The sequence below is a fragment of the Mus caroli genome, chromosome 2, assembly GCF_900094665.2.
Source record: "Mus caroli chromosome 2, CAROLI_EIJ_v1.1, whole genome shotgun sequence".
NCBI classification, from domain to species: Eukaryota; Metazoa; Chordata; class Mammalia; order Rodentia; family Muridae; genus Mus; species Mus caroli.
In genome coordinates, this window is record NC_034571.1 from 120479479 (window position 1) to 120502279 (window position 22801).

General features: G+C 48.9%; 1 protein-coding gene across 1 annotated transcript in view; it reads right to left on the bottom strand.

Moving 5' to 3' along the window:
* Mal (mal, T cell differentiation protein) overlaps positions 1-12997 on the bottom strand; it is a 24143-nt gene extending 11146 nt beyond the window's left edge. The window contains exon 1 of the mRNA XM_021156103.1: positions 12336-12997. Coding sequence (XP_021011762.1) covers positions 12336-12428 — 93 coding nt within the window. The 5' untranslated portion in view covers positions 12429-12997. The remainder of the gene's footprint in view (positions 1-12335) is intronic.
* Positions 12998-22801: the final 9804 nt, after the last annotated feature.

Consider the following 22801-nt stretch of genomic DNA (forward strand, 5'->3'; position numbering starts at 1 on the left):
CTAGATCCTTGAACTTCCATTCACAGCTGCGACTGAACCATTGTTGGGAATTGGGCTGCCGACTGTAAGTCATCAATAAATTCTTTTACTATATAGAGACTATCCATAAGTTCTGTGACTCTAGAGAACCCTGACTAATACAGTGGCTAAGAAGCCTCACAGCCCCACTCAGAAGGCAGGAGGATGAGGGGAACAGAGCTGGGGAGAGAGTGTTATTCCCAGATGGCATTTAGAAAAACATGGCTTCACCGGGGACTTTCCCCATTTGGGGAGCGGCCCTTTGCTCCTGTCAGTTCCAGCACAGAAGCTCCCTGTTGACAGCTGCAGCAGCTGTGGGGAAGGAAGGCTTCCACATCTGCGGATTTAACCAAATGCAGATTGTAAAAGTGTTTGGAAAAGCTAGGCATGGTGGTGGATACCTGAAACCCCAGGAAGCTGTGCAACACTTATGAATTAGAGGCTGAACTACAGACTTGAGACCCTGTTTCAAAAATTACAATGAAATATTTTGGGGGAAAAAAACCCTGCATCTAAACTGGATGTAGTTTAGACTACTTTTTTTTTTTCTGACCTAAATGACGGCTAATAGCTGGCCCTGAGTGGATGAAGTGGCTGGCTTGGAACATGGGGCCTTAGAGGAAGAGGTGGATTTAGCTGGTTAAGGTGGACATGGGGCCAAGGCATGCTTCTCCAGTAGGAGGATAGAGACTGTACCCTGAAGAGGATGCTGGAGCAGGTTTCAGGGCTCCAGAGGGTAAGGCATGATGTAAGAGCAGCAGGTAGCAAAAGCTGGGTTAGAGGAAGGGTGAGCCATGGAGAGCCGATATTTAGCATGAATCACGGAGGCCAAAGCCTGTTTGCACCCCACTCCACCTTCAGGTTGTCCAGAGGGCAAACAGAGAGAGCACCCACGCCCGAGAGATAAGGCACTTCTGGGCAGTGAGCTGTCCTTTCAGGCCTGGCTTCAGGACCCCACTGGCCAAATATTTGTCAAGTGCATGGGGATAGGTGAGGGTTCAAAACCATTTCCTTCTGTAATGAGAACTCTAGGTGTCGTTCAGCTCCCAGGCTCCAAACACACAGACATAGTTGTGAAAAAGCAAACATTCTACAACCAAGTGGGGATGGGACCCTGGGTCTGTTCATCTTAAAGCATGGCTTCCCCGCCCCCACTTCTATTCCATCCTACCAAAGACAGCAGAGTAGCTGCCAAAAGTGACCTCAAAGCTCTCCAAGTTGCTGTTCTGGGAGCTACATGGATTGACTAGGTCCTCTGGGCCCCAGTGCTCCAAGCTAGAAAGTAGGGGTAGAACCTGGATTGATGCTCTAGGGTCCTAATCCCTGACTAGGCATCAAATTATCTAGAACACCTTTAAAAACCAAACAACAACATTCAGGCCCAGGCCCAGGGTCAGAATAAACTGGAAAGAGGCAGACTGTGGGACAAGAAACAGAGGACCCAGGCTCCTTGCCAAAGGCTGGGAGCATGTTTTCATAACATGGGGCTCCAGGTGATATTCTGCATGTTCCTGACAAAGCAAAAAGACAGCAGATGCTGTCTCCACTCCTGCAGGGTTTCCAGCAGAGCCGAAGAGAACTCCACTGTTGGTCCTGTCCGGCCATGTGATGCAAAAATATCACGAGAAACTGTTTTTCTGTCTTCAAGCTTCCATCCCTGCCTTGCTTTGTGCATGAGTTCAGCTTGCTGCTGGTTGTCCTCTAACACCAAGACACAGCCTCACTGACTGAGTGGCGGGCTGTGCCTGGGGCAGGAATGATTGATGGGCTGGAAACTGCCTGGCGTGGGGTTCCGGGAAGAGCTGTCGGGATATTTCAAATGCAATAAAAATGTTTCCAAAGGTTTAAAAATGGTTCTTATCCATAACTTACTCGATTGAATGATCTTTGTGAAAAAATAGTTTCCTCGGGTCATAGGTAGTTCCTGGGGGAGCTTTCATAGGAGCCCCAGGAAGATTCCCACTGTTTTATCTTTCTTTATTACTATTTATGTGTGACTGCACATTTGACAGTCAGAGGGAAACTTTTGAGAGTTGGTTCTCTTCTTCCACCATGGGTTCTGAAGGTTGAACCGAAGTGGTTAGGCTTAAATGGTAAGCACGCTAGCCTTTGGGCCAACTCTCTGGCCTCCTGCTCAGTCTTATGAGTAACCTATGGGAAGCAGACCAGAGTGGGCAAGGGTACAGACTAGACTTTAGGCTAGAGTTCCGAGCTTGAATCATAGATAGCTTTGCCATACTGTCTGAGCCACCCAGTCCCCCTGGGTAAGTTACTTAGCTTTTCTGTTGTTGCTTTTGTGTATGAAATGGTGACAATGATACTTATGAAGAGAGTTGACATCAGTGAAGATCTGTTGTGAGTAAAGCAGACTCACCTGTGACCACACAAAAATTCAAATGGCCTGTGATTTCAGTATGCGTAATTGCTCGCTTGCTAACTTGCAGGGAGCTGGAGTTAACTAATTAATCAACTATGGTTATTTTGTTTTGTTTTGAGACAAGGTCTTAATATGTAGACCAGACAGGATGTCTGCTGGGTTATAGTCTAGGATTACTGGAGCTAGGAGTCGCATCATGAACTGGGGATGTAGTGTAGCTGATAGACGGTTTGCCTACATGTGCGAAGCCTTGGGTTCCATCCCTAGCACCTCCTGAATGGGCTATGCCTGGTGGCACACACGGATAATCCCAGCCCTGCAGGAGTGGAGGCAGGGGACTTGGGAGTCCAAGATCATCCTCAGCTACATAGTAGTTTTAGGCTGGCCTGTGAGACATCAGCTCTTGTCTCAAAATAAATTAAAAAAAAAATGACTATGCAAGCATCAGGAAAGAAAATACCATAGTGTGCCCCAAATTGAAAGTTCTGAAAGTTAGTATAAAATGTGCCTGCCTAAGGGAATATCATGGCCACGTAATATAATGGGGCCATCTTTCTTACAATGAGCTCACTTGTCAAAGAAGAACGGAATTCTCCAGGACATTCCTGAGATTCATCTGGAGTTTCTGTTACTCGTGGTGCTGAAAGAGCGCTTCATCCCAGCACGTCCACTGCAGGCATTGGGTGGCTGAGGTCAACACCAAGGATTTGTTCCAATTCTCTGGCTGTTTCCTGAGAGCACTGCTATGTTCTGTCAGAGTCCCCACAGCAGAAAGTCTGCCAGGGAAACATGCCAAGACAGAAGCCAAAGAGAATACCACCCACATACAACCCCCTTGAGTCAGGTATCAGGGCTCCCAACAGCTCCATTATAGGTAAATGTGACCAGGAGCTTGTGTATTGACTTCTTGGGAAGTAGAGGAAATGGCCACAGAACACAGACTGTCCATCAAACACTAGTCTGCCCCTCATCCCCTGGGAGGAATAGAGAAGATGGCCTCATCAGCTGAGAGGTGCCAGTTGGCACACCCAGGCTTTTGGGAGGGTTGCCAGGTCCATACCATGAATGCTGTCCTGAGGCCACCAGGAACGGCAGTCCCAACCCTCTGTTGGCCACGTGCAGGCTGAAGCTTTCAGTAGCCAAGAGTTATGTCAACATTGAGTGTACTGGTGAGTTTTATGTCAACTTAACACAAGCTAAAGTCATCGGACAGGAGGAAACCCCAATTGAGAAAATACCTCCAAAGGATCTGGCTGTAGACAGGGAAGCCTATAGTTTTTACATTATTGATTGATGGGGGAGAGTCCAGCCTACTGTACATGGGGACATCCCTGGGCTGGTGGTCCTGGGTGCTATAAGCCATGAGGAGCAAGCCAGTAGCAGTACTTCCCAATGGTCTCTACGTCAGCTCCTGCCTCAGGCTCCTGTCCTGTTGAATTCCTGCCTTGGCTTCCCTCAGTGAACAGTGACTTGGGATGTGTAAGACAAATAAATCCTTTCTTCCACAAGTTGCTTTTGATCATGGTGTTTCATCACAGCAATAGCAACCCTAAGAGACTAGAATTTTACTTGTGGTAGTGACTTGAATAGTGTCAAAATGGCTGTATAGCTTAAAGAATCATTCTGTAAGCCAGAAAACAGGGGAAATTCTTGTTCTTTGTGTGCATGCATGTGTATATATATGAATGTGCATGTATATAAGTGTAACTGTCCCTAATATATGTTTACATGAGTTTGTGTGTGTGTGTGTGTGTGCATGTGTGAATGTGTTTGTATGCATGCATACACACACCTGGGCACACACTTGCATACGCATGTGTTCTTATGTGGAGAGGCAGATTAAAGATGAGTTACTGCCAAGGAGGGAGACAGCACCACAGCTCTTGGGTAGTCAACAGGACACAGAGGATGAGATCTTGGAAAAATGATATGGAGAGAGGGGGAGGGATCAGGACAACACCCTTGACCACTAAACACCACAGCCTTCCCAGTGTTCCTTGGCTTTGCCTTCAAAAATCAGTTTGGATGGGGCCTGAGGTCTCCTTTCTTATTCTGAGAGGTGAGGCTGACAGTAGAAACAAACTCAGGGAAGTTCACCAAAATGTCAGCTCCATCTCCTGGGTTGGGAGAAACTTCACTCCTAATGAGTCAGAAGGCAGGCAGCCTTCCTTCACTCTCCTAGTTGCTCACTCATGCACAGAACAGGCACCAAGAGTGACCATGTCAATACTGTGACAGGCACACCCAGGGAGCCTGGCCTTATTCAAAGAAACACACCAGGACATGGGGTGCAGCAGTGTGCTTGCCTAGCATGAAAAAGGTTCTGATCCGGATCCCCAGCACTGAACACCCACCCCCCCACACACGCACGCGCACACAAGCACATGAGTGTACACACGGACACTCACGCACAACATCTCAGCCTCCATCTTGCAGTCCTGTCTCCTGTGAGAGCAGTTCTGGGTCTTCCAGTGCAGACTCAGGCAGCTAGTCAAAGCATGATGTAACCAGAAAGAAGTTTCAAAGGCTTCGCTCAGGACAGGCAGAGGCCAGTAATCCGTACTGCAGCCCTATACTGACCCGTCCCCTGTGGGCAGGGTACAGAGGAGGGCATCAGAGGATTCCATGTCTGGGAATCCTGGCTTATTGGACGGCTGACTTCTGGGTCTGTGCATTGGATGTGTTAGGAGAAAGGCCTACCTCAGTTTACCTATGTCAGTGACTTTTTTTTTAAAATAATCCCTTCACCACCAGGTCTCTTTACTCCAGGGGAGTTTATGGCTCCATCATCCCTCCTGAGGAAGACAGGCAGTGACAGAGTCCTCCTTCATCTGAAGGGAAGAGCAGGGCTTAGGGACCCTTAGCTCTGTTTGGCTGAGTTCAGGATCTCAGTTGATATTTTCAGGGTGGGTGGAGAGTGGGTAAAGCCCTTTTCTGGTCTGCAGTCCCTTCTCCCTCTGGTACTAGGGAAGTCCTCTGTCCCATTCCACCTGAAATATGGCTGATTTAAGTCACAGCTTCCTCTCAGGCAGGGGTAAGCTGCTGGTCCCTGAATGAATGAAGGCTCTCTCTCTGACTGACAGAAGTGCCGGTGAATTCCACACACATAGTCTCATTTGGATGGAAAATTTTGTATCACACCTACACTCCCTGGCTGTGCCCAACAAGATAAACAGAATCAGAGTTTCTGTAAAAATATACCAGACAAGCCACCTGTAAAAGACAGAATCCGTGGAAACACTAGACCAGAAAGGAGTGGCTTTAATGCAAGACAACAAAAGGTATTGACAGGCATCATCAAGTCGGTTAGTAACTCAGTGAGCACACAAACACATGTGTATCCAAAAGCACCCATCAGAGTCCCAGCATGCTTTCTGGAGACCTGAGGGCATTCTTGGGACTTGGTGGCCACTGCCAGTTTCCCCTTTCATCTGCCTTTAAAGTCAGGGTCCTCTTGTGATCTGTAAATGCTAGTCAAGTGAGAGCGGCCACGCCTGCTTCTATTAGCATTGCTGAGAACAAATCCTACTTTCAAAAAGTCTTGTAGCATGCCCAGTCTTCAGGCACGGTCTCAAGACAAGGCCCAGAGACCTGCAGAACATGAGCTAAGCACCAGGGAAGGGTGCTATTAGGGCAGGCTTCTGGGTGATGGAGAGAAGTAAGGCTGAAGGGCCACTCCTGAAAGAGGAGCATTTTCACACACCCCTACCCCATTGAGCTATGTGGCTGGTTTTAGATGGCCTGAAACCTAAGAATTGGGTAGGTTCCTTCTCTTCCTGTCAGGCTTCCTAGTCTTACTATGCCTGACTTGTCACCACACTTCCGCAGGGCAGGACAGACGATCAGGAATGTGACAGCACAGTTCTGTGTGCCCCTCCCTGTATCTGTGCCCTTCCCGACAGTCTGGATAGGTGTCACGCACTCCGGAAAGGTTAATTCCATTCCCACTGGGAATCAGTTCCTGTGCCTGTAGGGTGACACAGCAATCTGTGTCATGCTTAGAATCTCCAGAGACGCTGTCTCCACCCATCCTGGCAAAAGGCTGGCTGAGTGGTGCCAAGAGAAGTTAGAGCAGCACCCAGCCTTCAGGACAAAAGGCAGGACAGGGTTACCACCACACCCACTTTTCCTTAGCTGCCCATCAAGCTGGTGGTGGGAGTTGCAACTCAGTTATTGAATCCTGATGGGAAAAAAACGAGCCACTGGGAAGGCCCCACAGAAAGCATCTGTGGGGGACACAGTGACTTGGGGATACAAATCAGTGTCCTTCACAGTCCCACCTGTCCTCAAGCTTCGTCCTACCCTGCCAGGGCTTGAACCAGACAGAGAAAATGGTGAAGGTTGGCTAAACCTCTCCATGACTATCCTCTGTGGGCACAGGATAACCAGTTGATCCCAGAGCAGTGGCTGAATTACTAGCCAATTAATAACAATTATATCTAATAGCTATTGAGTTAAACTATATCATACAATCTTAAGAGTTATGTGTATATATTTTGCATTGCATAATGGCATTGTGGTCAATGACAGGCACACGCACATGAATAACTCTATAAGATTTTACCACCTGGTGATGTCATGGCATCTTCGTTTGTGAAAGTAGACTCTGTGGCCTTCACACCGCATCAAAATTTCCTAATGAAACTGTGATGGTTAGCGTTGTCAACTTGACACAACCTAGAATCACCTGGGAATAAAGTGTCAAGAGAACTGGGTCGGCCTGTTGGCATGTCTGTGGGGTTTATTAACTAAGTTAACTGATGTGAGAAGACCTAGCCCACTGTGGGCAGCACCATACCCTAGGCAAGGTGTCCTGAAATTGAGCCCGAGCCCAAGCAGGCAAACAAGTGAGTATGTGTGTATTCATTTCTCTCTGCTCTTACTGTGGATATAATGGGACAAGCTAATTTGGAGTTCCTGCTTTGACTTTCCCACAGTAATGACATGTAACTGGGATTGTAAACTGGGATTATAAACTCTTTTCCTCCCTAAATTGCTTTTTGTGCGGGTATTTTATCATAGCAACAGAAGTGAATGTGACATTTACCCATGAAGTCTCACTAAGTCTACCGTGAAATCAACCCTGTAGCTGGGATTGGATTTAGACATGGCCATGGGACTATTAGTACCAAGAGAGAGGATAATAGTTCCTTGGTCCTCGTTGGCTCTCAACTGGGTTAGGCTCTTGGCTGGAAGGGAATTACAGAGGAGATGGTTTGGGAGGCAACTCCTGTCTGCACCTCCTGCCATGAGACAATGAATGGCAATGAACTCTGTTCCTCTCCAGGAAGAGAATAACAAGGTTTGTGTTTCATTCCCAAGGAACAAAGGAAGGAGCAACACCCAGGGACAGCATGCTCTCTTCTGTGGTCCACCCTGGTGGAGGATGTCAACTTTGGCCCTTCTCTGAGGTGCCCACTCTCTAAAACCTGTTCCTTTGGCCTTCAGGGGCCTCCTTGGAAGTTGAGCCAAGAGTTCCAAAGGGATCTGTCCTGCTTCCAGCCCTCCTCTTGGCTGTGCACCATAGGCTCTGTCCTCTGCCCAAGTATATTGACCTGTCACAACTTCTAACGAGGCTTTCCTGCCATTCTGCAGGGCTGGGGACCTTGATGTGTTCCTGTGATCCACATTGGGGTTGTTTTGCCCAGATAAGGGCAGAAAACTACCGATGTGTGAAGCAGTAATCGCACAGAGCCTGTGGCTGTGAGGCTGGAGTGAATCAGTAACCCTGGGAAAGGCCACTGCTGATGCTTAGCAAGACGCTAGTGAGAAACTAAGCCTTCCCACCAGCGTACAGAAGGACACAAGCATTGTGGGCCCAACTGGGACCAGTCTGTTCCTTATTCTTGGGATTAATCTAAACCCATGGGATGGGGTCAGCCACACTCTCCCATGGTGCTTTGCTTCGAGGATAAGGGTGCCTTTACCACTGGCTTCATATTCAGTGACTGGAGAAGAGACAGTTACTGGAGTATTCTACTAGCACCTTCCTCTAGGACTTCAGGTCTCAAGTCATGCCAGATCTAGAGACAGACAATGTGAGTTCTCAGGGGGAAGACTGAGCAGGGCTGTACTGAGAGGTCTTAACCAGTCTCCTGCCAGAAAGTATTTAATTCATCAAGAGTCAACTTCTGGCTTCCTCTAACTCAGGACTGGCTGCCTCTTGGTCCAGTGTCTACCCCAGCAGTCCTTTCTCTCAATGATGGGTTTTGGTGTCAAAGCATAGTGCAGTCATTCTTGGGTGGGCAGCTGCAGGGTCTCTCTACCTGTCCAGCAGACACATGCAGGGACGCCCAGCTGAGAGCTGACCTTTCTCTCTCCTTCCAGCATTTCAGTTTGTGTGCCCTCCTTCCCTGCACTGGCTGGAGGCTCTCAGGTAGGGAAGGTGCCTCTGTGACCCTGCTGGGCTCTGAGTTACCAACTCCTGATCAAAGCAGGCCACTGGCCCTTGAAAAACTGGAAAAGTCACTTCTCAAAGCCAAGAACTCCTCTCCCCAGATCTCTATAATTCTGCCTTTAGAGGAGAGGAGGAGAGTAGAATGCTGGGGCCAAATTTGGCTGCATGCCCCTCTGGAAAGTTCAGAGAGAACCCTGCAACACAGGGCACACAACACCACATAGCTTGGGAGAGTCTTAGCACCTCTTTCTGTCCCTACTCTCTAGGAAAATTTCCCCTCAAACAGAGAGTGCCCATGCCATGGCGCTGTGAGAACTTCAGGACACCTGGGAACCTCACTCTTGCCTCTAAGATACCCATTCTTCTATCCACTCTCCAAAAAGGTTTTAAAAGGTGGCCTGGATTACATATGGTCACACCCACTGAGTCAGTGGTCAGTCTAGGGCTTATCGTTATTGGATGCAGTGATTAAGAACCCATGGAGAATATTTTTATGTAGTGGTGGTGTTGCAACCAGCAGCTCCGAAGTGACTGTGAGATGTCCCTGCATTCCCCAATGGGTGAGAGAGAGCTGCCAAGTGGGCTGGATTACTGCTCCAGAGCACTTTTGGTGTATGAAGACAGTTGTCCCAACCCAGGCAAGTGGCTCCCTCTCTTTCTCGGTTTCTACCTGGACCTGCAAATGCAGGGTCTGGGATTCTACAACTCTTAGGCTCTGATGGGTTGACTGCTGGATGCACTCAGAAAACTGCTCCATCATTTCAGGACCCAATCAAGGCTCTGGTTCGTCCTCAGCCAGGTGGAAAAACTAGGACTTGTCTCGTCATTTTCAGACAATAAAAAGTTCCACTTAATTCTGAAACTCACAAAAGCTATCATTTTAATAATTAACAGATCAGCTCAATGTAGGAGTCAATACTGCAAACCAATTCTGGATGATCCCTCATCCTGCCTCCACCCCTAAATATGTACCTAACAAGTACCTGCTGTCACCAGGGACTGACCCTGCCTCTTTCCCCATACGTCTGAGGTGTGCAGGGTTGTAGTAACAGCCACTTTTGGAATTCCTAGTACCTCTTTTTAAAAAGACAGTCTATGACTATGTAGCCCAGGCTGGCTTCAAGAATCATGACTCCTAACTGAGATTGTAGGTATGAACCATCACACCAGGCTCCTAGCACACTCTTCTCCAGGAAGTTTTGTCATGACCTTCTAGCCACTCTTGATGACAACCCACCTCTTGGGGAGGGCAGGGGGTCGATGACTGTATTTCTGGCATGTCTGTTAGGTTCCACCAAGGGGGTTATTTCCTTTCCTAGATGACTCCCTCAGCTGAGCATCACTTCACGGGTCCATTGCCCATTTGTATCTTCCTTGAAGAAAGGTTCTGCTCAAGCCATTTGTCTACATTATAATTGTATTTTAGGCATTGAGTTATAATATTCTAGTTTAAGAAGACACCCCTGAGCTGGTCAGTGCCTCTTCTGGGCTTCTAACTTTCCAGCTTTCTATCAAAGCACATACTGTTTCATATGCACGGTCTATGCTGAGGAACACTTACCAGACCGAGTCTGCCTTCTCCCTGCTTCCCAGGCAGAAAGCCAGCCCTAATCTCTCCAGGAAGAAAGAGTCAAAGATGGCAAGTGAGCCATGGAAGGTCTCTGGAGAAAGTGACAGATGTGGGAGGTGGGCAGACAGAAGAGCAATGGCTGAGGTAGAAGGGACACATTTTTTTTAAAACACAAAGGGACAGATTCTGGTCAAGAGGGAACCCTAGAGACCCCCGCTACCACACACAGGACTGGAGAGCACACCGGTGTGGGGCATTTTCACTAAACAAATAGTGCTGAGATTTTTCCATACCAAGAGACTCTCTTCACGGGGATGGTGGGGTCCTCCTGCCCTCTTTATGGATTTGATTGTCCTGCCTGTTCCTATCCTCAGAACTAGCCTTTCTGTCATACTGAATAACTAAAAAGTGGGAGAATGACTAAAAAAGCAGCTGTGGACCTGCCATCACCAGAGCTCCCCTGCCGGGGTGTGTGTGTGTGTGTGTGTGTGTGTGTGTCTACAATCAAAGTTTTCTCAAAGAAGCATGAAGCCCAACTGCCACTTTATCTCATGACTTGGTATGGTGTTCTCCAAGGAGCCAACAGCAGTTTCTCGAGACTAAGATTTTTTTTTTCTCCCTTAAAAACCTCTGTGTCCCACCACACCTCAGGTGCAATCTTGCTCTCTTTTTTTGATCAGGCCTCTGTAAGTTCCTCTTTGTAAAATTTTGAGGAGCCACCCATGACTTAGTCCCAGGTCCTGGATACCATCTGCTCATTTCTAGAAACCCAATAATGGGCAGACATAGGTTAAGAGATATCAAAAACAAGAATGCTCCTCCCCAGCCCCTGGTACCCAGTAGGTGTTTTCTCATATGGGCCAGATGCCTGTGTCAACTACATTAAGTTGGCCCCATTCCAAGGTTTGCTCGGCAGTCCTGAGCATAGAAGGAACTCTATGAGATTGGAAGGCTTGCTAAAGACCTGGATGACCTTGGCAAGTCCAATCCTGTTCTGGGCATTGGCTGTTCCTATTTGTAAGCTAGCTGTGTGCAGGGTTTCTTATGTTAATTCCATAGCCTGGTCCGTGATTGTGCCTGGGGTGTGAAGTCACTTTAGAAATACCCACGTTTGGGTTCAACTCAATACTCATCTCAATTTCAGTGACATCCCCTTGATGATGGATCCTACTGTTCTTGGCGTCCACAGCCTCCTTTGCTGGCCATCCAATTAGAAGCCGGGTTCCAGTTGTTAAAATCACCTACACTTTTTTCTCCAAGTCATTACTCCACACAAAGACCTCTGCGTGGTGGGAGCACAGGAAATGTTGTCTCCACACCCACAGAATTAAACAAACACCGTCCTGTCCAGGTAAGTGCTAAAGGACCCTAGGGACTAGAAACTGAAGTAGCCTCTGAAGCCTTGCTGGAGTTCACAATAGGAAAGTTTCTCGAAGCTACTGGGTCGGTTCTACAGTGTAAGGCTAGTAGAACCCAGCCCAGGCGCAGAGTCAGCCCAAGGTCAGCCAAGGCAGGCAACATAATTCACCTGTATTCCCTGACTCCTCCCTCCCCTCACACAGGGCTTGGGGACCGCAGCCCAGCAAAGGACAGCCACTGTTTTCCAAAATTGGCACAGAGGCATTTCCTTCCCAGAAACTTCAAAGGGCTGAAAAGGCTGGCTACTCTTGATCTCCAAATCTCTGTCGCCCTCATGGACCGGTTCTTTAGCTGGGTTTCTTTACTCAGAAGGACTCTCGGTGGTACCTTGTAAGGAAGCTGCGCTCGGATAGGAGCGAAGCTCTAGGAAGAGGTTTTTCTGCACCTGCCTGGGAAATCGGTCCGCTAATTTAGAAAGGAACAGACCACGGAGAGATGGGGGAAACTTTCCCGGTTTTAGTTCCCTCCGGTGACTGGGTACAGAGCTGCAGAGCTCCCCCCAGCAACTCAACCCTCCCGGTCCCTTTCCCAGAGAAGGGCGCGCTATCACTCACAAACTCACAAACGAAGAGCAAGTCAGGGAAGGTGGTGAAGACCGAGAAGCCACTGGGCAGGGTGCTGCCACCCGAAGCCGCTGCCGGAGCCATGCCTGCGAGCTGGCGTCGGCCTTGGGACTGGACACGCTCGCCTCCGGCTCCGCACTGACCACTCGCTCCCTCCGCAGAGCCCAGTGGCCGCTGCGCCCTCCCGCGCGGGTTAAAAGCTGAAGGGTCAGGGTCAGAGGAGGGCGGAGCTCCGGCCACCCGCCCCGCCCGGGTCTACTGCCCTAGGGGAAACGGCTTGAATCGCCTCTGGCGCCGCCCTGAAACCCAAGGGAGTGCTCTCTGAAGATCTGCAGGACTGGGTTGGGAATCTGTACTCTACTGACCTAGCCCTGGTTGCCACCTGCCTGAGGGCAGTGGATGGAGCGTCTCGCGCGCTGCACTTCCCTGTGTTGCGCGCCACGCAGGTGATCACTATTCATCAATAACTTATCGGAGACCTCCCCACTTTGACATCCATTCCCTTTAACTCTAGTCGTGTCTCCAGTCTTCCGCTGGGTGCGTTAATGTGCAGCCTTCACATCCAAGCTCCCGGAGGCACATTTCGGATTTCGATCTCACCTGCAGGCTGGGGGTTCTAGGGGCAACTGCGAGGCTCGTCAGGGGAACTATATGCCAGCAGGAGGGAAGGAGGTGACTCTAAGGAGAACTAATCTGAGAGGCTGTCTGGCGGCAGCGGCAGCGGTGGTGATGGGACAAGTTGCATTCCTGGGGCAGATATTGCCAGGGGAGATTCCCTCAGTTCTGGAGATGGGGCAGTTCTCCCCCTTCCTGTGTCCTTTGACTCTATGGACTGCTGAGTCGTTTCTGGGGATTTACTCTTCTTGTACCACAACTTTACGTTTTATTTTTGCCTTTATTTTTAAATGAGTATCACACTCCAGTAACTGCCATTTAAATCACATAAATCCTTTTTTTTTCTTTTTTCTTTTTCTTTTCTTTTCTTTTTTTTTTTAATTACATACGGTAAGGCTAAACTCTGTTCTAGCTGAAAGGGAAATGGCCTTTCTCAACCTCCAGCTCAGATTCTGAACTTGACCTCCACCTACCCCAGTTGCCACTACTGTTCAGGGTCTTGTGTGTATAGGGTCCCTCCCACTTTCCCTCTGCACAGCCTTATTCCATTTCCTACAAGAAGTACATTTCTGGGCATATTTTTCAAAAGCAAGACCATGAATTTGCTGATGAGAGCAACTGCTTATGAGGAAGGACCAGAGGTTTGAAGTGGGAAGATGCTCTGTTCTTGTGAGCCTCTCCACACTGTCAGCTTTGGATACCTGTGAGTGCCTTCGCCAAACATCCAGCTCCCCAGGTCAAGGCCTCTAGATAAGATGAGCTGTGAGATCCTGAGGGCCCCTTCCCCTATTCCCTCACCCTGGGCAGCTTACAACTTGGTAGCCCTGCTGGATCCTGAGAGTGTCTCTTCCTTCTAAGGAGATATTTAGTGGTGGCCGACCCAAGCAAACTGGCCACAGAAAGCCACCACCAGCCGGATATAAGATGACCAACTAGCAAATCCAGTTGAAGTTGATTAGCAATTTCTAAGGGCGTGCATACTAACTATAAAAGCCCACAAAGGTGCTGTTGACTCTACAATGTCTTTGCCTGGCTTTGAGCATCCTTGGTTTTGCTTATTTCAAACCTTTGTTGCTAAGGCCTTCACATTTGGGCTAATGACTAAGGGGAAAAGTACTGGTGCACTCAGGAAGGCTTGGCAGTTCCAATTCCCACAGGATAAAGTGGGGGAGGCTCTAAGTCCAGAGGGAGGGTTAGCTGGTCATCTTGGCCAACGTCAAGGAAATCTGCCTCCCCTCCCCATCTTGGTGACCCTCCTATCTCCTGGAACCCTTTGCTCAATGCTCACCTTCCTGACCATAGTCTACCCAAATCTATCTGTCATCTTCTTCCTCAGTGCAGACTTCCCCAAGTGTTAGCCAAGGATTGAGAGTAAGGACCAGGGGGACTCAGCTTTGTCTGCACCTAGCAACAAAGGAAGCGCGAGAATGACTCCATCTGGATATAGAGCGCCCTGGATGTATAGATGGGTCTGGTTTCACTTTCAGCTGAGCATACCCAGGCTGCACTGGGCCACTTGATAATGATTCAGACGGCTCATAGTTATAAAAATCTAGGGTCATAGTTAGGGTTCTAGAAAGATATAGACAAGCTGGGTGTGGTGGCACACACCTTTAAACCCAGCACTTGGGAGGCAGAGGCAGGCGGATTTCTGAGTTCGAGGCCAGCCTGGTCTACAAAGTGAGTTCCAGGACAGCCAAGGATACACAGAGAAACCCTGTCTCAAAAGCCAAAGAAACAATAAATAAATAAATAACAACAACATCAAAAAAGAAAAATATAGACGACGACGAGCTCTAGTCAATAATCCACTACAGTGCCCTCAAGTCTTCCTAGAAGCACATGAGTGCCTAGGGTCTAAGGTGGGTCTGGGCCTTTTGTTAAACTGTATGGTAGCCTATGGTATCTTTCTCCAAGGTAGGAACTGAGTCAGGAAAAAGTCACCTCCTCTCTCTCTCTCTCTCTCTCTCTCTCTCTCTCATGCAAAGGGCAGGAGAGAGGGACATGTTCAGAAAAGTATTTGTGGAGTAGGAACTGCCAACAAGCAATAGCAGGTACAATTTGGTTTGGGGGTTTCAAGTAAGGTAACTACCAGTTTACTGATGGACTCAGAAGGGAAACGCCCTTCTGCGTCCACAGAGTAGTGCTCAGCATCCAACCAGACTGATGCTGTCCTGTAAAGCTTTAGGAACTTGTGATCAATGTTCCCAAAAGATCACCCCCAGTCTCCCAAATTCAGTCTTAGTGGTCATCTCAGACATGGCCCTGGGCACTTGTTCCCTGAGGCACCCCACCCACTAGTGGGGCTTTGGACCTTTCAATTTCCATCTTAGGAGCTCAAGGAAGTTGGGGGGGGGCATCATGCTCACACGGATAGAGAAGCTTTTTGCAGGTCTGAAATTAGAGAGCTACCTTGGGTGAGCCCTTAACCCAAGGGACTTTATTTATAAGTTGCCCACAGCTACAGGTTTCACTGCATGGTGTGACGGTTGAAGGCCCCTGCTGGGTGGATGGCTTAATGGCTGTCCCAGCATCCTTGGCCTTGGAGATGAGGAGAGCTGGCAGGCATTATCATCCAGCATGACAGCAGACACTCGACTTGGATGATATTTCTTAATATCCAGAGCTGTCTTATCTACCATTACCCTACCACCCAGACTCACAGTGTGTGATAACGGGCCCAGGCTACATGGTGGGTAACTAGGCATCTTGGATCCAGAAGGCTCTGCCCTTACTGCTTCTGGGGACGCTGCAGAGTAGACGTTATGGCTGGTTCTCAGAAGGCTATCTTTTGATGGACTCAGGGGGTGCTGTGTGCTCAGCTGCCTCCAAGGACAAAGGGCTCCACCCAATTTTTTTTCTTTGCCTAGCTTCTTCTATGCCCATGTTTTCTAGTACCAGAAAGACATGGTCCTCCACCACTGAGGAAGCTAAGGCTCCCTACGGCGGGGGGTTGGCATTGTCTGGATGAGTCAGAATCTGCATGGAGGGTGGAGGACATTTGAGTAAAGTCCCTGTTCCCCTGGGGAGTAGCATCCAAAAGGTATTTGACATGAACATTGACAGATACCTGGCTACCACCTTCTTCAGGGTGGGTCTGCACAAAGCACTTCCTGGTCACTGTAGAACAAACCATGAAGGGTGGTGTCTGAGTTGGCTCAGGCTTTTCACCTCCTGTTACTGTCATCTGGGGCGTGGCGCCGGGGGTGGGGGGTAAAGCTTCAACACACAAATAATTCAGATCACTGCACATGGTACAGGTGACACACCACCAGTCCTTCTACACAGCAAGGCTGAGTTGAGGACTGCCTGTGCAGTGGGGGTTCTGTTTCTAAATATCTGTAGTGGAATCTCCGGGCCTGTCCTGCAGGTATGGCAACACACTGAATACAGACTCTTCTCTCAAAACCTCCTTAGCCCCATCCATCAGTGCTGCCCAATGGGGAGCCCATGGAGCAAGGTAGATCTCTGTCTTTTTAAGCTTGCTGTGTGATGCAGGAGATAGCTATCAGTCAGACATGCCACCTAGTAGTATTGAGTGTGGGGTGTGGAGTGCAGAGAGTCCCACAAGTATCCATTAGCAGAGCCTATCCAGGCCTAGGTTTGGACAACTCTTGGGAGGCAGTGCCCTTCAGTTGGCAGGCTCACCAAGTAGGAGAAAGACTTCCTTCTCCACATGGGAGCCAAATGCCACAGGCCTCTGGCCATCTCTTGGGGATGGAACAGTGCTACCACCTTACACTACAGGGCTCAAAGCTCATAAAAGGAAACACTGAGATCGGAGGGAACAGGCACAATATAGCCAGCCATGGGAATCTGGGGCACCACGGAACACAAGTCCTGGAAAACTGATGCAGGCGGGGAGAGTAGGAAGCCTGTGAGGACTTACGGAATCAGATGAGCCCTGAGGAAAGAGAGAGGACAAGGGAGTGGTGGCTAGCGAGCCGGAGGCAGAAAGCCTTCAATCCTCGTTAGCAGTGAGAGGCTCTAGGGCAGAGCAGGACAGAGCCAGGGTTGGGGGAAGAGGCAGGACACATGCACACGTTGTCTCCATCTGTTCAACTCCTCAAAAAGAAACTTCACTTCCTCCCTGTTCAGACGGGGCCTATTCCCTCTGCCCTAGGCAGGGTCTCTCAGGTGCAACTCTTCCGGGCAGCCAAAGTTTGTCAGCACCTCAGGAAACTGCAGTGCTGGGTCCCTTTCATTGAAGGAACATTTGCAATAGCCCTCAGGTCACCTGGGTTGCACCGGGTGAGACACTTGCTGGGTAAATGCTGAAATTTAGCAGGTGCTCCGAGAATGACCTAGGCTTTGGATTTTTCTGAAACTCACCCTTCGACCTGAGGCTGCCTCTGTTGGTCACCCTGCCCAGAGGTTGGCAGAGGGCATACACACACACACACATGCACACGCGCATGGGCTAACTCCTTCGTGAAGAACTGAAAAGGAAGAAGAAACCTCTGTACATCGTGCCACTGACTGCAGCAGTGGATGCTCTCTGTGAATTTATTTTTTTTTTATCATTCCTGTTTTCCTTTGGAAGAAAAAAAATAGATCTATACTTAGAGAAATAGGGAAGAAAAGAATGTTTGACTAACACTCCCTGATTCTTCCCATTTGGAGCAACTATTTTCATTTCTACAGATTGTTTCCTAGAACTCACATAGAGGTGAAAGTGACATGTCCATTTAATCAGCCTCAAGTAAACTCCTCAAGCTCCACATTCAAGCTGTGGGAGCCCACGTAGCCAGGCGGGAAAGGCAGGTGGCTGTGGGGACTGCCGTGGCTCTGGGGACTGCAGCGGTGATGATGATATGGTGGTTGAATGGATGTGGTCCCCATAGGCTCATAGGGACTGGCACTATTGAGAGGTGTGGCCTTGGAGGAAGTGCGTCACTGTGGGTGGGCTTTGAGGTCTCAGATGCTCAAGCCAGACCCAGTGTGGCATTCTCTTCCTGCTGCCTGCCGATCCAGATATAAAACTCTCAGTTCCTTCTCCAGAACCATGTCTGCCTGTGTGCCGCCATGCTTCCTGCCAATGACAAGAATGGACTAAACCTCTGAACTGTAATTCAGCCCCAATTAAACTGTAAGAGTTGCCGTGGTCATGATGTCTCTCCACAGCAAGAAAAAACCTTAACTAAAACTGATGATGAAGCCATCCCTCATACCTCTCATCAGAGTATTTGTGTGTAGTTGATCTTGAAGTCCTTTCCAAGGCCAGTGTGGGCTCCTCTGAGGGAGCAGAGTGTTGTCAAGTGTCAGTGCTTCTTCAGTCCCGGGAATGGCTGTCCAGTGCTGATGTACTTGGAGTAGAACTAAAGATACTGGGAGGTTGGCAGGCACATACCTATAAACTAGGTATAATAGCACACACCTTTAATCCGGGCACTTAGGAGGCAGAGGCTCCTAAGATCAGGAGTTCAAGGTCATCCTACGTTATTCTCAGGCATACTGAGTTTGGGGACAGCCTGGGCTATCAGAGACTCTTTCTTAAAGGAAAGAAGAAATGAGAGAGGAAGGAAGGAAGGAAGGAAGGAAGGAAGGAAGGAAGGAAGGAAGGAAGGAAGAAAGGAAGGAGGAAGGAAGGAAAAAATAAAAAATAAACGAAGGAAGGGGGTGGAGAAAAGAGATGGTATCAGCTTAGAGATCCCTGAGTTTGTCCCTAGAGATCAGAAACATCAAGAGATTAGAAATCACGGTGAAACCTCAGACAAGCTAAGCTGACAAATTACTGCAGAGATGCATGGGATGTGTATGCTCAGCTGGAGACCTGGTCCAGGGTTTAAGCAAACGGGCACTTACTCAAAACTAAGGAACCCAAACAGAAGGGCAAAGGGGAAGGAAAGTAGGAATGAAAAAATCCGCATGCAGATGGGCTTTGGGGAAGCCCAGTGATGCTCAGGCGTCACAGCTGGGCACTGCTGGGTTCTTGAACCTGCTAGTCTGACACGAAACTGTTGCATGCCTCCGTCCTTCGTAGGGCCTGAGGAAGAGGAAGAAATCTTTCCTCCCCTGCCCTGGGGTGTTGGGCTATGATTCAGAGCCCTCCCTGGATGATGGAGAAGTCTCCCAGAGAGGGGTGCTGCTCCTCATGGGTGTGTAAAAAACAAACCCAGCCCAAGAGGGTGACAGTAGCACTTCAACTGACCAGCCCAACCTGTCTGAGGAGTTTGCCTGAGGGAAGACCTGGTCATGGTATTACAAGAGTGACTCAGATCCACCCCTACCTCTGTATCAACATTCCAGAACCCACCACCTGCCCAAATCACTTCCTCTCCCAAACTCAAGAAGAAAGTCCAGGATTCTGGCCTTACCAGGTTCCCTGGGACATATTGGCTCCCCTTTCTCCTGCCCACCATTCCTACCCAATCAGTTGCTCCTTATATGCAACCGGAGTCCAATTTAATCAGTATAGAGTAGTCACCAGATACAGGAAGCACATGTCCAATGGGAGCTCCATGCTGAATTCGGAAGAGACACAATGGGTATTCATCATCTATGAGACAGTACAGTAGGGTATAGGAAAGCTTTTTTTCTTTTTCAAGTGAAGTAAATCTTCAAAATTTTTGAAAATTATTTTTTGAGAACTTTATGATCATGTTTACCCACAACTCCTCTACCTAGTTCTTCTCAGATCCATCTCCCACTCCCTAAACGTAAGAAAACAATTTTTCTCCTATACTTACTTAACTTTATTTTATGCCCCTAATATATATGCGTGTTTAAGCATCTTGTCAAGTCCAGGTGTTTACTCAAAATCTACATCCAGGACAGCTCCGGAGGAGCAACTCACAGATGCTCAATCTGCTCTCACAGACACAGCCGCTTCTACTGGACCTGCTCCTTCCTACTCACGGATGGTTCCACAGACCCTGACAGCAAGGAAACAGCCGGCTCTCCTAAGGCTGGACCGACATCCCATCCCCATCTTCTTAGGTTCCCCAGACACCCCAAAGTCAGCAGAAAGCAGCTAAAGATCATGAAGGCCCCGTTCCTGCTTCACCATAGCCCTGTCTAGTTTTTCCTCTTTTTAAATTAAACCAAAATGGAGGAATGTTAGCATTCCTTCTAGGCTCCGCCCAACACTTATAATAATAATGATAATAATCATGATAATAGCCAGGTAGGTCTGGCTTGCTATAAAACGGGCTGTTTGGCCCTCCTCGATCTCTCTGTCCTCTCTGTCTCTGTCTCTCTGTGTCTCTCTGTGTCTGTCCATCCTCTCTCTCTCTCTCTCTCTCTCTCTCTCTCTNTCTCTCTCTCTCTCTCTCTCTCTCTCTCTCTCTCTCTCTCTCTCTCTCTCTCTCTCTCTCTGCCTGCTGCAGGACTGGATGGATGTGAGCAGCACACCTTTCTTTCTCCCATTCTCACAGAGCCCCCATCTCTATGGTACAGGAGGCATGGTTGACAGAGATGGCTGTAAACCTGAGATGGGGTGAGGGTGGGGATGGGGGCAGGCACTCCTTGGTCTCAGAGGCTCAGCTGGCAAGCACACCTTGCTCTTTGGTTTTTTGTGGACTCCTTTAGGCCATGCATGGCTATAATCCTCTTGCCTTAACAAGTAAGAATTGAGCATTTAGGCAGCAAGCAGGGAGTCCCGCTGTTTTCCCATGGCCACTGCCCTTGTCGTCTTTCACGTTGAGTCCAAAACAGATACTCATTTATTAAGAGTCACTTGGGCTCCCTCAGGTGACAGAATGCACCCAAGACTCCTGTGGTCATTAATTCACTGCTTATACAAATTACTAAATGTCTCTATTTTAGTGTCTTTTGTCTATAATAATGATAGTAATACGTCTCCCATAGGCCATTAGTGGGTTAACAAGATAAAATGTGTTGAGTACCCTTTGTGCCTGGCACAGTAAACCCCAAGATGTGGGGAGATGGCTTGGAGGGTAAAGCGCTTGAAATGAAGTGCCTATCTCCAGCATCCATGTAAAAGTGGCAGCGTACGGTGTAACCCTAGTGCTTTGGAGCAGGGTGCAGAGGCAGCTGCATCCTGAGGGTGTCCTTACAGGCCAGGCCGGCTGAGCCTGTAAGCTCCAGGGCTAGAGAGAGACACTGTCTCAAAGAGTGAGTTGGAGAACAACAGAAAACTACACTGGGAGGAGGGTGACTTTTTAGGCCTCTGTCACTGCATGCATGGGCATACACTTGTACACATGCATGCACACATATATACCATACCTATATGCCATGTGTATACATATATACACATATAAAAAAACCCAAAATGTGGGCAACTACCTTAGCATTAACAGCGTTCATGCACCTTGGGACTCTTAGTCAGGGTTTCTATTCCTGCACAAACATCATAACCAAGATGCAAGCTGGGGAGGAAAGGGTTTACTCAGCTTACACTTCCACACTGCTGTTCATCACCAAAGGAAGTCAGGGCTGGAACTCAAGCAAATCAGGAGGCAGGAGCTGATGCAGAGGCCATGGAGGGATGTTCCTTACTGGCTTGCTTCCCCTGGCTTGCTCAGCTTGCTTTCTTATAGAACCTAGGACAACCAGCCCAGGGATGGCACCACCCACAATAGTCTAGGCCATCCCCCACCCCCAGATCATTAACTGAGAAAATGCCTTACAGCTGGATCTCAAGGAGGCATTTCCTCAAGGGAGGCTCCTTTCTCTGTGCTAACTCCAGCTTATGTCAGGTTGGCACACAAAACCAGCCAGCACAGAGTCATATGTCATCATGTGTTTGTGCACTTTGACCTCGTGCATGGACAAAGCCCCTGTTACAGGACATCCTGGCTGTCACTCACACACCAGCTTTTCTGCTCAATCTAGGAGGTTCCTCCAGGCCTGAAGCCATTTCTGTTCTTTCTCCTTTGACTACTGGAAGCTCTTGTTCTGGTCTCTGCAGGGACAGTCACACCTTGACTGGGGACAGAAAGAAAGGCCACAGTAGGCTGCCAGCTCTCATGCATAATCACAATGACAAGAAGACCAGGTACCACTTCTCTACCATCCAGGATGACAATATCTTCTTCTGGTGGGACTCCTGGAATGAGCCAGGGTTCTGCCCCCAATAGCCACAGAAGCGCTAACTTAGAAGCATCCCAGAATGCCAGGCTCAGAAAGTGCCTTGTGAGTGGCCCTGAGCTGCCACACCCCCCAACTGTCTAATGAGCATAATTGATCAGTTCTGCTCACTTTGGATATTCCCACGCTGGTGACTCAGAAATCATTGGCCAAACTAGGAGCTGACAAACAGGTTATATATAGTGGAAGCTGGAGTCTTTTCCCCGGACTGTCACAGTGGTCTGGGCCCAGTTAGGAGCTAAGAGTAGTCCCCAGTGGCACCCTGCAAGTCAGCGGTCACAGTCACACCATCCCACCTACAGTCCCTATTGTCTTATTGAGCTTAAAGTATCTTTTGATGGAGGACACAACAAAGCCATTGGACAGACAAGAGGCAGAACCCTTTGTTACTTTAAGCTTGGAATGAAAGCAGCTGCCAGGCACACCAGGCTCAAAATGCCAGCAAGCTGGATCTGTCAAGGCAGCTAATGGCTCATGCCTATAATACCAGATACTCAGCACATGAGGTGGAAGAACCAAGGGTTCAAGGCCTTCAGGGTCAACTTAGCAAGACCATGTCTCAAAAAGGAGCGTAGAGGTAGGGCATTTGCCAGCATTCACGAGGTCCTGGGTTCAATCCCCAGAGCTATAAAGAAGAGGGAGGAGGACTCCCTGTACCCCCAGGCACCACACCCTCCCTGTACCCCCAGGCACCACACCCTCCCTGCATCCCCAGGCACCACACCCTCCCTGTACCCCCAGGCACCACACCCTCCCTGCATCCCCATGTATCACATTCTCCCTGCATC